We start from the raw sequence: 17,527 nt of genomic DNA on the forward strand, positions 1-17,527 counted from the left end.
GAAGGAAGTAGTGTACGTTTTTGTAACCCAATGCAAGTTTCATATATTGTGATAGTTTTGATTGTCTTTTCATGACCTTTTGGTACATTTGTATTATTGTTTATTGTAAATTGTAACACTTGTAAATTATATTGTATTATATTTTATATATGTGTTTGTGGTAATAAAGCAAAACGTTTTACCTCAACTTAAGAGATCTGAAAGCATTACTATAAGGTCCAATAAACAGTACACACAGTATACATACAAACATATTTATTTCTCTAGAAAGAATAAAGCGATTATTACGAAACTTGGAGGGTTTGTTAAATATGAATCAAAGTATACTTAGGTATAATTTCTATGTTAGTATATGCAAGGGGACAAGATCTTGGGATGTAAAATAAACGAAAAGGGGAATTTTTGAGGGATTTTCCCGAAAATCCCTCTGTTACGGGAAAATCGTACGTGATAGAGAAAAACCGAGTGCATATTCGAATTCAGCGCAAAAAGTTCCTTTAAGAACAGGTATTTCCTTTTATGTAACAAAACCTTTGTTAACTAGTGATTATCAAGCACGGAAACAAGCAAATTATTCATTTCTTCCTGGTAAATTTTCAAAATTTTGCTAGAAACGGACGACCAACTTTGGAACTTAACCCAATTGTTGAAAATAAGAAAATTCTCAAGAAGATTCTTCAAATTAGGGATCGTCTTATACTAAGTAGTCGAGTGAATACGGTAATACATTTTATATAAAAGAGTTGATAGATTATTCATAGTTGAATAATTAATAGCAAAGTTCACTTTTGAAGACAGAAAGTTTATTATATTTTCAATTTTTATACCAGATGCAATAGGTCGGCCAGAACGTAAAATAATAATCAGTACCCCGAGTAAGCCAAACCACAGGATGTTTTTCCACCACAGGGCCCACTTGACGGGAGTTGGAACCTAACCAAGAACCTTGCGCACCGGATGTGAACGCTCTGCTACTAAAACACCACTGCCCTCACCACCCTGTATAAAAGTAAAAATGTTAAACCTGTTTTCGCCATCCCTGTGAATAGACAAATGGCTAAAATTCTAGCTTTCTCTACAGGACAACTGGATTCGATTCCAGTTAAAGGGGTAGCGTATGCTTATTATCGCATGTTAAGTTGTTGGGTGTAGTCCAGGGTAAAAGTGGATCTCAAAAGGAAGGGGGACGGTAGGTACGAGTATGACATCGCGCCATTCCCCCTGCCTATCTTTGCCCATTGTAATGTTTTAGGAACTGGGTGGACGCTGTACATATTTTTTGAGGTGGGAGGACGGCGTTCCCCTGTGTTCCCCTCACTTTTACCCCTTACTGTAGTCTGATATACCTTTGTGATAAAAGAGGGTGCTTTGAACTCCAATTAAGTTATTCATAGAAAACACGAGGATACAGATTCAGGCAACCAGTGCAAACTTATTCTAAAATTCTCTATTATATCGAATAACATTTCCATAATATTCTGTATTCGTCTAAGGAGTACAAAGTCACTAAAATAAAAATTAAAGTTGAAAACTGTTTACCATGATACATAGCTGTGCTTACCTGATATAGAAGAAAGTGTCAACAGCAAATGGAGCACTGATAATAACTTGCAACAAAATATTCTTTTCTGACATGTGCCTAAATGCTGTATTACCTGTAAAATAACATAAGAAGAAACTATAACAAAATGAAAGAATTCAAGGGGCAGGTATAATTAACTAGGGGGATTCTTTAAACTTGCTTCCTTGTACAATGGTGCAACTAATAAGTCTCTTTAGAAATGTCACAAAAAAAGAGCTTTTTTTTCTGGAGAAAAAGATACCGATTCTCAGGATGAATTATAGCAATTTTCATATTTTTATATTTCCTACGATATGCCCTCAATATCTCTAGGTCACTTCTTTCTTTTGGTATTAACTGCAGAATGACAACCTCAGAACAGCCATGCGACTAAATATTTGTTAGGGTTAGACTATGTAAGTGGCGTTGTGCCGTAGTGATCTTTACATTGGTATTATAGAGTAAAATGAATACAATAGGGATTTAATTTAAGATTAGAAACAGCGCTGTTTCCTTCTATACTGTTTCCTTCTATATTATTATTATTATTATTATTATTATTATTATTATTATTATTATTATTATTATTATTATTTTGGTAACCTATTCACCTTCCCTTTTCCTCCCTGTATTCCACTACAGTATATTTTTGCGATAGAGAGTTGGTGTTTTCTTAATTTAAATGATCTGGTATTATGGTTAGTCTTTTGTCAATGTCATGTGGTTGTTATACTTAAATTTGATTGGTTGTTTATCCTTCCGATGAAGAAGCTTTGAAATTAAGTGATTGGGCCCGTCACTTGTTCTCTTCGCTAGGTATGTGTTACACCATATGTATATTGTGTATAGTATATTTTATTTTGTGAATTTAAAGTTATTCTGGGTTTTTCCGTGAGTATATATATATATATAAGAAAAAAACATGTAGATAGAAAATTGATAAATATTCTAATTGAACCATCAGTTCAAATATTGGTATTGAATTTCTATAATATAAATATGTGTATTTTAAATATGGTTTGTGCTGAATATGTCTTGTGATAAGGCAGGAGCCATCTTGGACTTTTTACTTCATGCAACATGTGCCTGATAAATTTTTCAGTAATTATAAATTTCTTGTGGTTTTTGCATGAATCGAAATTGTTTAAATCTACTAGTAGTTGAAAATATTTTTCAAAATCGGACAAACTTTTACGAACTTTACAAATTCTTTGCTAGATTCAACATTACGTTTATATATATATATATATATATATATATATATATATATATATATATATTTTTTTTTTTAAAATAATAATAAAATTTGTTAATGTTATCTGAAATTTTTGAGTTGTTTATCAAGTAGAGTTATGTTCCTGCAACCTTTGAAGACGTATTATTATTTGTTGAACTTCAGCATACCATTCTCTTTCAGTAGCTTACATTTTTACGTGCGTTAAGCGGCGTTGTAAACCACATACCTGGCCCGGGAAACTCTTCTCGGAGGGGCTACTTGTTTGAGTAGAGGGAAGGGAACGTAAAACTTTCTTTCCTGATTTTCAAAGATTTAGTTTTTCTGGGAAGGGACGGTAATGGCAACATTACCCACCTTGGCTGTTACAGCGTCCTACTATTCTGATAAATAATATTGCAGAGATTATCTGTATAGGCAGAAATGAACAAAATTAAATTATTGTAAGATTCATTTGACCCTCCCTTCCTTTCACATTCATGAAAAGATATTACGATTGAATTCAAAGTGCAATTTAGAGAATGTAGCATATCCAGGACTATTTCCTTAAAGATATTCACTGAAGACATAGATAGAAACAGCAGAGATACTCTAGGTGAAGTTACTGTAAGATTCACTAGTGAGAACCCACATTTGAAATTCGATTGAATATATTTCAATTGACTTTGAGTCCGAAGCTCGATTTAGAGTATGTAGCATGTTCGGACTTTCTAATTTCGGCTTCGTCAAATGTTAGCTCTGGATTTTCTCGCCAGTATTTCGAATCTATGATATTAGCAAATATATAGCTAATTTAGTGTCTTGTCTTTCACGCAGCTCTTCAACAGTTTCTCTCAGACTTTTTTATGCCAAAAGTTGAAGAAAAATATAAAATAAATTAATTAATTAAAGCTAGGAAACCTCAATTTAAAAAAAAAATCAGAAGAAAGTCTGCGGATACCAGAAAAAACACTGATTTTGTGAAAAAACAGAAAGCATACCACCTACACTGCAATTGATAATACTTGTCCCTTGTGACAGCTCGCTGCGAGCACGTGGTGCTCAATGCTACGTTGCCAGCTTTTGCGTCGAATATTGAAACTACACGAGTAGAACAAGTGATTTGTTTCTTGTTCCATATTAACATTTATTAAATGTAGAATGCTAAATGACACAAAAATGAACTAAAAGAAATGCTTTCAATAATCACCAGGTCCACTACTCAAGTTAGTATTCGACTAAAACAATGTGCATTTGTTTATATTCAAACTGGCGACGTGCGGAGAGGGTAGAATGTTTACCACTTCAGAACAAGAGAATTGAGTCACTATAAATTGGTTGAACGTGCTGTTGCCATAGAAACAGTCCTTCTTGGCTGATTGTTATGACCACGCGCAGGAAGGAAAAAACAGCGGAAAGCAACTGTCACAAGGGACCTGTTGTATCAATTGAATTATAGGTGTATCACTCATTTATATATCATTAATGAATTGAAGTAACTTTAAAAGAATGCTAATAACCAATAGATGCTAACAATAACTCTATCTTTCTAATGTATTTTGTATGAAGAGACAATATTCAAAATAATTCAAAGGGACACGGTGGCTCAGTGGTGGAACGCTTACCGCTGATGGGTGTGGTCACTGGTTCAATCCCCGCCCAAATAAGTTTGTGGTGGACAACATCGTGTCCGTGGGTTTTCTGGGTGATACTCCCGTTTCCTTCCACATTCTCATTCCACCTATTCTTCTATAATCATTCACTTGCCTTAATCATCATCTCCCTTGGCCTAAAGTGCATAATCGTGGGACGTTAAACTGAAAGTTTTCATTTCATCTCATTTTATCAAGATACTTAAATAAAAAATTTCGAGAGACCAATATTCAAACTGACAAAAACAAATTGAACCCAAGGTGACCAAACATCCCGTTTTAGCCAGGATAGTCCCTTATTTTCAACCCTTGTCCCGGTTTTTTTATTCTCAAATGGGACACCTAAATGTCCCATTTTTAAGCAAAAATGACCCAGATGTCCCGTAATTATTATTCAAAATTTAAATGGTCAATGCAAATTCTACGCTCTTTCACATTCATTGAGAAGGTTCAGCCGTGCTTAGAAGTTCTGAATATTCAAATGAAAATAGTGTTCTGTGGTTCAAGTGGGAATTGAGTGAGAATTCTGAGTGTTCAAGTAATTTAAAGTATTGTTGGGCAATACTTAAGTTAGAAACACTGTGTTATCATTCTTACTTGTGTATTTTGTAAATTGAAAACACTGCTGAGTCACAAAATGTAATGTGGAAGTCACTCCCCCCCCCCCCACCGTCGCCGATTTGTATGCGTCCCGTTTTTGAAAGTAAAAGTTCTGGTCACCTTGATTGAATCGTTAATTACAGTATAATCCGTACAGTTTTTGTTTTATATTTTTTTCTTTTCATTGTTGAGAATGTTTCATTGTTGGGAGATTGTTTGTGAAGAGTGAAATTAACCCTTTCAGACCTGATTTTTTGTTTACTCTCCGGTGTTATTGTTATTTTGAATTATTATTCTTTATGACTTAACAAATGAAATACAACCGTCAATTCGTTTGCGGATGTCATATTTAGAGAAGTATGGACGAAACATTTTGCGTGCATTAGGGTTGAAATACGTATATAAAATAAAAATGGGATTAATCGAACACATCATTGTGATCTATATAGTTTAGAAACTCAAAATACATCACTAAAAGAAAAGAAGAATTTATTGCAAATAGCTTGTTTCGCCAAGAATAAAACAGCCTAAGTGGGTGAGCTTTGTCCATTGTGATAGCTCCTGCAAGTAGTCTACAAGAAATGTGCATTGCTTCCTGACAACAGATTAAAACACCACAGAAATAGTGGAAAGTGATTTAGAAAAGTTCAAAGAATTCTGACATAAAAACCCAGCCATTTAGAATCCTCCAGAGTAATTATATTAAGCTTAAAACTTAATGTACACAAATGTGACCACCAGGTCTGAAAGGGTTAAGTGCTCTCAATAATAAATAAAAACAAAATCGTTAGGAAGTTCTTAGAATTAACCTTTGATTAATGATTCAATTTGTTTCGGGACAAAGTTTGAATATTGAACTGTGGAAATTGAATGAATTGTTTTGAATATTGGACAATATCATAGGCGCCGACTTTTAAGTTTCTCAATGGATGCTCCGGTTTCGGCACTAACGTTTCATATTCATTTTATTATTATTATTATTATTATTATTATTAGTAGTAGTAGTAGTAGTAGTAGCAGTAGTAGTAGTAGTAGTAGTAGAAGAAGAAGAAGAAGAAGAAGGAAAAGAAGAAGAAGAAGAAGAAGATCCAATAGGCCAATGGTTCGCAAATTCTTCCTCAGAGAAAACATAAATTAACAACATCAAACACCAACTTGTTTAAAGAAATAATGTTACAAAATTGCACTCATGAATTATTATTATTATCGTTGTAATCTTGTATCGCTCGATTGTCGATATGCCATAAACGTGAAAATTTAAAATAGGTATTGACAAATAATTATTATTCAACACATATGCATCCATATCTAAAATTTAATCTGAGATCACATGCATTATAATTTCTTTTTATTATTCACCCCATGAAAGTGTAATTTCAAAGTTCATTCCAACGCAAAAATTCAATGGGTGCTTGTTTAGCCCCGGAACACTCACGTAGTCGGTGCCTATGGAAAACATACAAAATACATTCAAAAGTTAAGGACCATCTATTAGTTACAGTCAAATCTTTACACACACCTTAATATATTAATACATTAAAGGAAATAAAACTTTTTTTTCTTACCGGCGTATTTGTAGGGTGTGATACAAGCATGTCCAAGCATGACCCACAACATACTGAAGAGTCGTAATCCATGAACACATGGAAGTGTATCTTCTCCAACACTTGGATCGAAAATTTTCTTCAGATTAGTCCACAGTGAGAACGACAGGACAATTTTCATCAAAGTACCTGTACAAAATAATAAACAAATGTTCATTACTAATATCGATAATTTATAGATAAATACAAAACATATTTTATAGATTTATAGAAACTGAAAATACAGCGAGTATTCTAGTAGGAAGGGTTCTTTATTCGCTCTTGACAGATAGTTAGTATATACTCAACTGGAATGTGTATTATCAGCCCACAACCTTCATTCTATATAACTATGTATATTATCATCTTATATAACTGTGTATTTAATAATAATAATAATAATAATAATAATAATAATAATAATAATAATAAAATATCTAGTTATTTCAATATTTAAAAAAATTTCGGTGTTATATTTTGCTTTGATTTGAAAATAATATTTCACAAGAAATTTTTTAAGTTTAATTAATTAATTTCATAATAAATATAATTTTTTTTTGTATTTCTTTTTAATTTTCATTTTTTCTTTTTCAGAAAATACTTCAAGTGTGGTCTTCAACACTTTCAGCTTTAAAGACTAATTTTTGGTGCGGAAGATATGGCTTCGGTTCCCGGTGGGAGGTCATGTATTTCGGAACTATAGGCCCACGTCTTATAGAACCACAGTGCTGAAAAGGAATATTAAGCTCCAAATCAATCAACCAACACCTTCCGAGATTAGAATTAGGATTAGAAATTAGATTTCTAGGCTTTCGGCATCTTTGGCCATGTTAACCCGTCACGTATGAGAGATGACGTTTATCGGCGGTCATACTATCAGAGAAAAGGGAAGGAAGGAAGCAGCCTGGGACCTCTACGTTAGGTACCATCCCGGCATTTGCCTGATATAAATAAGGAAAACCTCACTCAGAATGGCCAGCCTGAATTTTTTTCTGAACCGAGAATTGAACCCGGGACCGCTCGCACTAAAGACGAGAGTGTTAGCTTGTACGCTACACGGAACCAATGAACACCTTCCGTAAGTTGCAAAAAGATTTTGAAGGACCACGCTGTTTCACATTTAGAAAAGTAATGGTAGCTTGACAACTAATTTTTTTTTCCTTTGTATTTAAATACAAATTCTTTTATAGTATTCTTGTGTAACATATATCAGGTGAGTAGCTATAATGAAAGACAATCTCAAGTTCTGAATTTCGTAATAAATACTGAAATAACTAGTTATTTCTTAATTACTATCAATGTTTAAGGTTATTTTCTAATATATAAAATTATATTTAGATTTCATTTTTTTTATGTTTCTTTGCCACAGTACTTATAAGAGGGAAGTCACATTGGCAGTAGCAGCAAAATCGGCCACACCTCTCTCCGGAAAATAACACGATCACCCCCGGCTCTAGGGTGTCCAATGATTTTTCACTTTGAAGCCATTTCTTAAATTTTGCTGTGCGGCGCAAATAGCGCGTTCAGTGCACAAGGGGAATCAAGTCCATTTTTTGTTGTTATTATTTTGGACATATTTCGGCTTCAAGAGCTCTATCTGAAGATCTTTTCAGAGCTTAAGAAATTAATATCCAGATATTGTAAATAACACATAAATGTATCAGAAAAAAAGCGCAGTGTACAAATTTTATATCTCCTTTTCTTATAATTTTTACAACTGGACTTTATCTCTTTATGCTATGAATGCCCGAAATATAGGAAAAAATGACAAGAATTTGACATTCCATAATCATATATCCAGTATATACATATCTTATACGAGGGTCATTGTAAAAGTCATGACAACTATTTTTTTCTCTCGAAATGTTAACGAATAAAAGAAAAAATCTGAAATATGCAAATGGAAAGCTAGTTCATATGTAACCATTATATGTAGGGAGATGGATGAACACACACACAAAGCTATACCACGAGAAAAACCAATTTAAAAAATTGTTTCAAACATCTTTTACTGTCAATTGCGACAGTACACAATAGTACATTACCAACTACGTGCATTCCATGGCATCAGGAGTCTCCCCGAGAATCCACAAAAATTATATCTCTTACAATGTGTAAACGTATTTCTCATACAAGTCACATTTTCTTTTACTGCACAAAAACTTATGTAAAACAGGTTGAATCTGTGAAATGATAGGGGTTGCAATGTTTATTATTAATGAAGCAATAATGGAATTGCAATAACAATTACCTAAACAATAGCATTTGATGAAGAAAATTAGTTAACTCAACTTAATGATCATTTCTTCATAGGGCTTTAGTGGTTCGTCTAGACTCATATTAATGGATTTTAGCTAGGTGACACATTCTATGTAGCGTAGCTAAGTGATGATCGCATTGAATTTCCAAGCAAAAAGTTCGGGTTCGAATCCGGGCAGGTACCAAATTTTTAGCATGCTACAATTTCAATTTCAATCCATATTCAGGTGATAAGCAAGATGATATCCTATAGAGAAGGAAAGAAATGTTAGAGTGACAGAAATGACGGAGAATTGGAGTAGGATCATGAGTGGAGACAAAGAGTTACAAGTTTATTTCCTTTAGTTGTTTCAGATTTGATATTTTCAGTTTATTTCAACCATTTGCTAACTCATGTATGATTAGTGTTTCTTTTTCTTTTTTCACATATGCAGTATGTAGTGATATAATACATTATACACTGAATGAGTTATAATGTCTTCGATACATAATATATCGAAACAACAGGCATTATTGCTCAATTACATATATGTCACTTATTGGACAACACGCTCCAAACAATTGAGATTATTTTATGCATCAATTGAACAATAAATGCCTATTTCAGAGCTCTACAGGCCTAATAACTGCTTGAAAAGTTACATGTAAGTTGGGTTGTATATGTTCAGGCGTTTGTGATCAGTAGTTGTTTTGTGGTTGACTGTACTTATGTAATAGGGACTGTTCTATAAGGCAAGTGGACTAGAAAACACCAAGACAAAGCACGTAATGAGGGAGTAACATCAAGTATCATGCTTTACACTGTGTTGCCAAATCTCTCATGGATATGAATCAGGATTGCAGACGTCATATTAAATTAACTAACATTTTTGTTCAAACGTTCCTCATTCGTATACAAGAATATTCAAAAGTATTTTTCTTTTTATTAATTGGAAAGTTACGTCACTTTGTGACAACATTATAGAGCTGTCTCTGCATGGATTGGAGTCAATCTCGGAAATTCTACCTATTCGTTATTTTAAAACATTGTCTATATTCATTGAATAAGAAACTGGAATGAAATCTTTCAATTTTGTGTCCAACGGTTGTGTTCTGTTGGCTAAAGGAGACGGATGATTCGTGAAAGTGAATGATTGGGAAATAGTTGGTGGAATGAGAATGTGGGAAAGAAAAGAAGAACCTAGAGAAAACCCACAATCGTGATGTTGCCCACTACAAACTAACATGATTTTGGATCGAATCAGGGTATCCTCGCTCCAGATTTGGTTTATTCGTCTTAATTGGAACAGTTCTCTAAATAATGAATTTTATTCACCATTCTCCTGAATTCATTACGAACGTCCGAACAAAAATATTAGTTCATTTAATATGAAGTCTGCAACCCTGATTTATATCCATGAGAGATTTGGCAACATGATGTAAGGCACGATGCTTGAAGTTACCCTTCATCACATGTTTTGACTAGTCTTCACCTACTTTATAAAACAGTCACAAAAGTACTTGATCCCCTGACTGCTACAACTCCACTAGGTCGAGTCTAGCACTGTTGCTGGTATCACAAACGCCTGTACAGACGGAATCCAACTTACACGTAATTTTTCAAGCTTTTGAAAGCGTGTGGAACACTGAAACATACCCTTTCTCTTCAACTGGTGCACACGAAGTTTTTCTAATACATGAACACAGAGCCTTTAAGAAAAATTTAAAAGCCTATGCTCTTCACATGAACTCGAAACCACAATAAATTGGTTGCGGCTTGTGACAATTGAAACAACGTGCCACCTATTCATCCAACAATTTTAAACTTCTTACTGGTTTCTTTAAGGCTCTTTAAAAATATTTCCAAAGTAGGCTATTAAAAAAAAAAGAAGACCCAGACCCCAAACATGCTAATAAAAGTATTGACCGCCTGCAGAAAATTTGACCCCCCCTCTAATTATTACTAGAAATTTGGTGAATTTAATATTCGAATTGCATTACGTATTATTATATTATTATTACATATAACATGGGTACCACGAAGTGATTTTCTCATAGCCTGGATTCGGATTAGCAGAGCATGAAGTTTTGGTACATTTTGCAGTGATTCCCAACCTTTCTTTGACTGACAGCACACTTTACTAAAAGTGCACAACTTCGCGGCATACTTCTTTGATTTTTTTTAGTACTATTAAGTTTATAGAAGTGGGATTTGTAGTATTAGTACGAATCTTTGTTACTCTTCACGATAAATCTTGAACAGAAGCAAAATTTTTGAAGTCTTTTCTGGCAATGCATAGCTAGAGTAACTATCTTAGCCAACTTTGTGAATAACGGAGTCACTCCGTTAACATCTTACCGAGTAACGGACACATATTTCTCCGTTACTACACATGATAACACTTGAACGAAATCGATTTTTTTAAATTCTGTTTATTAATTTTATTATAATTATTATTATTATTTTGCAATAGATAATCAGGGGAATTATATTGGTCAAGTTCGTTAACGGAATCAATCCGTTTTTTTGTTTTTTTCGTCTAGGCGAATTTTTGAATTTTGTTTCTTGACAGAACTTTCTTGGTTATCTTTATAATATAAATGAAAATAATATAAGATTAAAAGTATCTATAAATTAGTGACTCTGTGTAGTATTGAACATTCTTACTGCCACTGGGGGCCTAGACTTATACAGTTTCTTTCAAAATTGATTTTAACTATTTGTGCTTCAAGATTTTTAAATGCTAACATTTCGCTTTACATTCTATGGTACCACGCGACGCACCGGTTGGAAACCATTGGTTTAATGTAGCGTGCTGTTCCATCATAAAAATTCAAATCAACTTTCATTTTTGCTTCTTTTCATGAGTTTCTACATTACCTATATAAATTAATTTTCATTCTGGTATTTTACCCAAAAAAATTTGGTTTGTTCACCAAAATGTTCATACACACTTATATGTAAAGTTTTCTTCAATGTACTTCTTTTTTTAAAAAAAATACAAATCGTTAAAAATAAATTTAATCCTCACAATATTCTTACTTCGTTCATTTTCCTTTTTAGTTTCGTCCTGTTTCTCCAGTTTGTTAGTTTGATTTTGGTGTAAATTCAGATGGTTCATATTTCGTTCATCACAGCCTGTAAAGATTAAACAAACACAAATACACACTTGTTTACACAAACAAAAATATTTATGCAACACTTGTTTATTTATTTTCTTAATGTTTGCTGAAACTAATAATACATCCATGATAATAGTATAAATAGATTTAAAATTCTATTTTCTTTGCTGTATGGCTATTTTAAAAGCGGACATCGTGAATCTAGGTATTTTGTATGAGACAATTGCGTTACTTGGCTTTTGCGGTACGACAAAACCTTTTTTTTTTTTTTTTTTTTTTGGTCATTTGCGGTACTGTTTAAAACTCTTCCTTAAACAGAAGGACATTTGCTTTGCAATACACAGCACAAAAGCATGTAGGTGTCTTTCATGCACATACACGATGGTTTACTTAATATTAGAGCACAATGGTAATACTAATAAATTGACACGTCCTGGAGCGGTTTAAACCTAACTTAATTCGTAATTGTTTACGAGAATATGTAACTTTGTGTATACTTTTTTTTAACACGTCATAGTTTAATGATTCTTAATGTTATGAATTTTGTACAAACTCGAATATAGGCTATTTCAGTGAAAGACCGTTATAGTAATTTGAATTTTTGTCATTTTAATTAGGTTGCTTTCCATGCTTTTAAATAATTGAGAATGTTGAAGAAACAATGTATTGTTATACTGATTCAAACCAAATGCCAAATCCTGTTATTTTTAGTTTGGATTTTTACAAAAATACGTTGAATACGCTTTTTTTTTTTACAAAAATACATGATGAATACCTGTTTGAATTTTTACAAAAATATTTTTCTAATTATCAGTTCCTTATTTTAATTTGTTATAATTTCTTATACTATAGAATATTTTGCATTAATTTTAATTTTGAACGTTCTGGTATTGTGATTAGGCCTAATATTTCAACATCGAAAACGTACTTTAATAATAATAATTAGAAACTGCAATATTATCTTTATGTTTCAGTATTTATTCAGATAAAATAATTATTATGTGTCCTCTGGTATTTATTTGCAATCAGAGTTCATATCTGCAGACTTATCTTTGATCTACATATTTTTTTTTCTAAACAATACAGAAAACAAGAATTTTTCGTGTTAGCTACAGATTTTTTCTTTATCGGTTTCCAGTTTTGCACGTACGTACGTATATTATAAACAGACATATGAACTTATATTCTCAGACAAATAAAGACATCGATTTTTATTTTTTTTATTTTTTTTATTTTTATTTTATTTTTTGCTTATGTGAGTAAGATTTGTAATCCCTCTGAATATTGCAAAAGTGAATTATTTCATTTACTAAGCCTATTGTGTTCAAGAACCAGTAAAAAAAAACTCCGGTAGGTACGAGTGACCATTATATATTCAGGGCAAGTCAAAATAATGAACCAGATTTCCGAAATTTATTCTGTAAAATCTACTGAACATATGTTATTGTGAGACATGGGCTAAGAGAGGTAAACTATGAAGGTTTTCTACAAAGATATGACAAATGTTCTAAGTGAGCATCTTGCTTAACACGGCACACATCAAGCCAATAGTCTATCTCCAGTCAAATCTTTGGTAGCAAGTTATGGTAAATATATCAGCAATGGTTCTTGTGCTGTGGGCACGCAGGTCATCAATGTTGTTGGAAGTGATGGTACTAATGGCCTTCACCACAAATGAGTATTTCCGATTTTTGGTACGGAAATATCATTACACACTAATCACAGGCTTGTTTACATGATAATTAAGCATACAGAAAGATTTCTGTTCTCCAGTCAACGCCATTTTTCTTTAGCTGTTCGCTGCTGACTCTTAGCGGCAAAAAGTGGAAACATTGCATGGAATTTAAACTTTGAAAACTAACTTTTCGAAGCGCATGTCTCACAATAACATATGTTTACTAGATTTCACAGAATCGGGTTCATCATTTTGACTTGCCCTATATTTTACAGATTTAATAAAAGCAAGGACTTTTACAAATATATATGTAGGTCTATATATTGGTTTTCCAAACCTGGCAACGCTATTTTCAATTTCAACAAATACAATTTATACAATTTGATTACTATTAACAAACTATTTGATCCTGTATTCTAAATCTGTACGTTATGATTACTATTATTAGAGCTAGAAAAAGTATTACTATTATTAGAGCTAATAAAGATTACTATTATTAGAACATCTTGATAGAAAAAGTTACAAAAATGATGCAAATTGTAAATGTAAAATATTCATACAGACAATACCAAAAGCAATTACATCGTATATAAGGACTCCTTATTCATTCATATATTAAAAGTTTTGCCTAAAACACATTCCGAACATAATCCTATTAAAGTCACAAGTACAGAGAAATGGCAGAACAGATAACATTTAACATATCGATGGAATTCAGTTTCAATGAAATTTAGTTTAAAATAAGTTCAAAAACTGTTCAAACATATAACATATAACATTTCAATGTTCATTTCTTTCAGTATGGCTGCATCTCTGATCACTAAGTAAATATTTGTATGTAGAAAAGCTCTCAACAGCAGCAATTAGTAATAACTGTGATTTTTCAGTTTGATGTTTGCTACATTCTTTTAATTCATATTCAAATAGCTTTTGTTTAACAGAACTGCACTGAAGTGAAAAATAATGTGATATCGTGCACGTTCGGTGTTCCTTGTTTAATCATTATGGAAATACAATGCGGTTAAAACAAAAACCAAAATTAAACCGCAAAAAAGTGATGACATTGAGACAAAGTGCTTACATTAAAAAAAGTGTAACCAAAACACAGTTGGAAATTTTTACTTACTGATTTCTTTGCAAATAAAGCTAATTTGGGAATTTTCAAAGCAACAAAAACGGTGCAGCACCTAAAATTCCTAGATATAATAATAATAATAATAATAATAATAATAATAATAATAATAATAATAATAATAATAATAATAATAATAATAATAATAAACACTGGCCTGCGAAATAAAACTTTTTTTCTTGGCAAAAGCTGGAAGAGATGATTTAACTTAATTTAGGTGTGCTGATTTCAAATATCGAAACCGTTTTTGCCTATCACGTACAGTTTTTTTTTGTTGTTGTTGTTGTTTGCAATCGATTTTTTTTTATATTGTAATTTTGATTGGGACATGATCAAATTGCAACGAATATACAACACTACTTTAGGTATTAGGTTTATTTCTAAAAGGTATAAATCTCACCACAAGAACACTATATTTGTGCCTATTACATACAGTTTGCTGCTATATGAAATCATTTTTTTTTCATACTGTTTTAATTTCAACACAAAGTTCACCATAATAGACAATATCTGCAATATGAATAGAACATGATCAAATTGTAACAAATATACAAAAAAAGCACTACTTAATGTAACATGTTCATTACTAGAATGTATGAATCTCACTACAAGCACACTATTTTTTGCTGCGCTTTGATGTGAATGAACGCTGTGTTGATTTGCGTTTGTGTTCCTGAATAGGATTATCTCGCACTAAATACCAACAGTAATCTGACATCACAGAGATGTCCCATCGGCCCTGACATCTTCGTTCCATTTCTTTTATGTCTTAATGGAACCGCTCGCCATGTTCCTTGCTGAATACTCCTAAATTTGCAGGAAAATAGCCCAGATGACTGTGCAGGAAATGTAATTTTATGCTCATGTGGCAACCTAATTTCTGGAAGTTGTACAGCATGGTTTCGACAATCTGTTGGTAGTTGTCATCTTTAACATTACCCAGGTATTTGTTGGAAACATCCTTGAATGATTCGCATGCCTGAACCTGTTTTTCGTTCATCGTAGTAGTGAATGTAAAATCTCTCATAAGCTTCCAAATTTGGAGGCCGTCAAAAACTCCTTCCTTAATTTTGACATAAGATAGTCCTGAAAATTTCTGATAGAGATACCGAAAGCAAGGACTACCTCTATCCAAACTCTTAACGTACTGCTTCATAATTCCCAATTTTATATGTAAAGGGGGCAATAACACATTTTGAGGATCAGTTAATGAACGATTTACAATGTTTTTTGCTCCTGGCACGAACTGTATCCTCTTGGGCCACTCAGAAACTAACCAGTGCCTGTCCTTGTCCCGACAGTCTCACTCACACAGAAAACATGGGAACTTTGTATAACCTGCTTGCTGTCCCAATATGATACCGCACACTTTAAATCACAGCACAGTAACCACCTATGTTTATTGTATTTCAGTTTCTGCAAAACCATAGATAAATTGGGACAGTTTTCACGAAGAGATGTTAATGGGGGACTGGCACTGAAGCAAGTGTAATCACATTGTGTAGAAGAACACCTTTGAGACTTCTTTTACGCGAATCAATAAATAGACGCCATTCCTTTGCTTGGTAAACTATTCCAAGACGACGAATCAAGTCAGGGATATCACAGCAAAACACAAGTTCTTCTTCTTGAACAAAACACTGCCTGAATTCTTAATCCCGATTTCTGTTACAATATGAATTTGTCCTAGCAAGTAACATATTTCTCTCTTTTAATCTTGATCCTAAAAGTTTACTTTTTTTTTTTTTTTAGTGAAATCTAGGTCACGATCCAAATCATCTAAGTCACACTGATTATAACTACGTGGAGTTTTATCTTCAAGATCCGGTATACAGGTATCATCATTACCATCCTCCGCACTTGAAGATGACAAAGACACACTCTCTGGTAACTGTATTAGTGGTATCGAGACAGGAATATCGGGTCCATGTGGTACAGGAGTTATGGATGGTGGAAGGCTCGGATACACAATGTGCTTTTTGTTTTTCGTATTGAAACCGGACACTTTACATACACAAAATAACAGTCGTCAACATGATTGCTTTGTTCCCGCCAAACCATTGGGGTTCCGAATGGCATTAATGGCAACAACCCTTTGTATTGTTGCCGCAGGTTTTCTACACACGCTTTACACACAATATGAGGTGCGAAATTCTTGTCCTGATCAGTTAACTTCATGTTAAAATTTGCCAAGTATAAGCTTTTTATAAATGGCGTAATATTTCGCTTCTGGCCTTTAATTGCATCACGACCGCATATATAACAGAAAGAGTTTGGATTTGTACAAATTTTTGCCTCCGAACATCACTGACACTTGCCATTTTTAACACAAACTCACTTACGGATCGACTTCAAGTGCACGTTGTAACTTGTAGACAAAGGCGTGATACACGTTCCCAGAATCCCCTCTCAGACAAAAGAACTTGGCGTATTGGCCTTGTCTGGCACTGCGCATGCGCGAACTACTACTATTATATTTGTTTTTCAGGTGTTACTTGATAATTACCTAATCCCCTCCAAAACAGAGGACATACAATATTTTATCTGACATGTCCATACCTACATTCCATACATGAAATCCAAACCTTATTTACAAAAACGAAGCTCCATTAACATAAACATGAGGGTTTATGACAAATCTCTACGTGATACGAAACAACTGGTATTATTTTTTACATAAGGATACTAAATCTAACGTTATATCACATACAATTACTTTTGCCAGAAAATCTTCCTAGGTCGGTGTTATT

General features: G+C 33.0%; 1 protein-coding gene across 1 annotated transcript in view; it reads right to left on the reverse strand.

Annotated features, from left to right (window-relative positions):
* Positions 1 to 17,527, reverse strand: part of LOC145690157 (nose resistant to fluoxetine protein 6-like) — a 206,308-nt gene that overhangs the window by 52,654 nt on the left and 136,127 nt on the right. The window contains exons 5-7 of the mRNA XM_081764768.1: positions 11,891 to 11,986; positions 6,592 to 6,759; positions 1,562 to 1,655 (exon numbers count right to left, since the gene is read on the reverse strand). Coding sequence (XP_081620894.1) covers positions 1,562 to 1,655; positions 6,592 to 6,759; positions 11,891 to 11,986 — 358 coding nt within the window. The remainder of the gene's footprint in view (positions 1 to 1,561; positions 1,656 to 6,591; positions 6,760 to 11,890; positions 11,987 to 17,527) is intronic.

Source organism: Thermobia domestica, chromosome 7 (assembly GCF_964235325.1).
Source record: "Thermobia domestica chromosome 7, izTheDome1.hap1.1, whole genome shotgun sequence".
NCBI classification, from domain to species: domain Eukaryota; kingdom Metazoa; phylum Arthropoda; class Insecta; order Zygentoma; family Lepismatidae; genus Thermobia; species Thermobia domestica.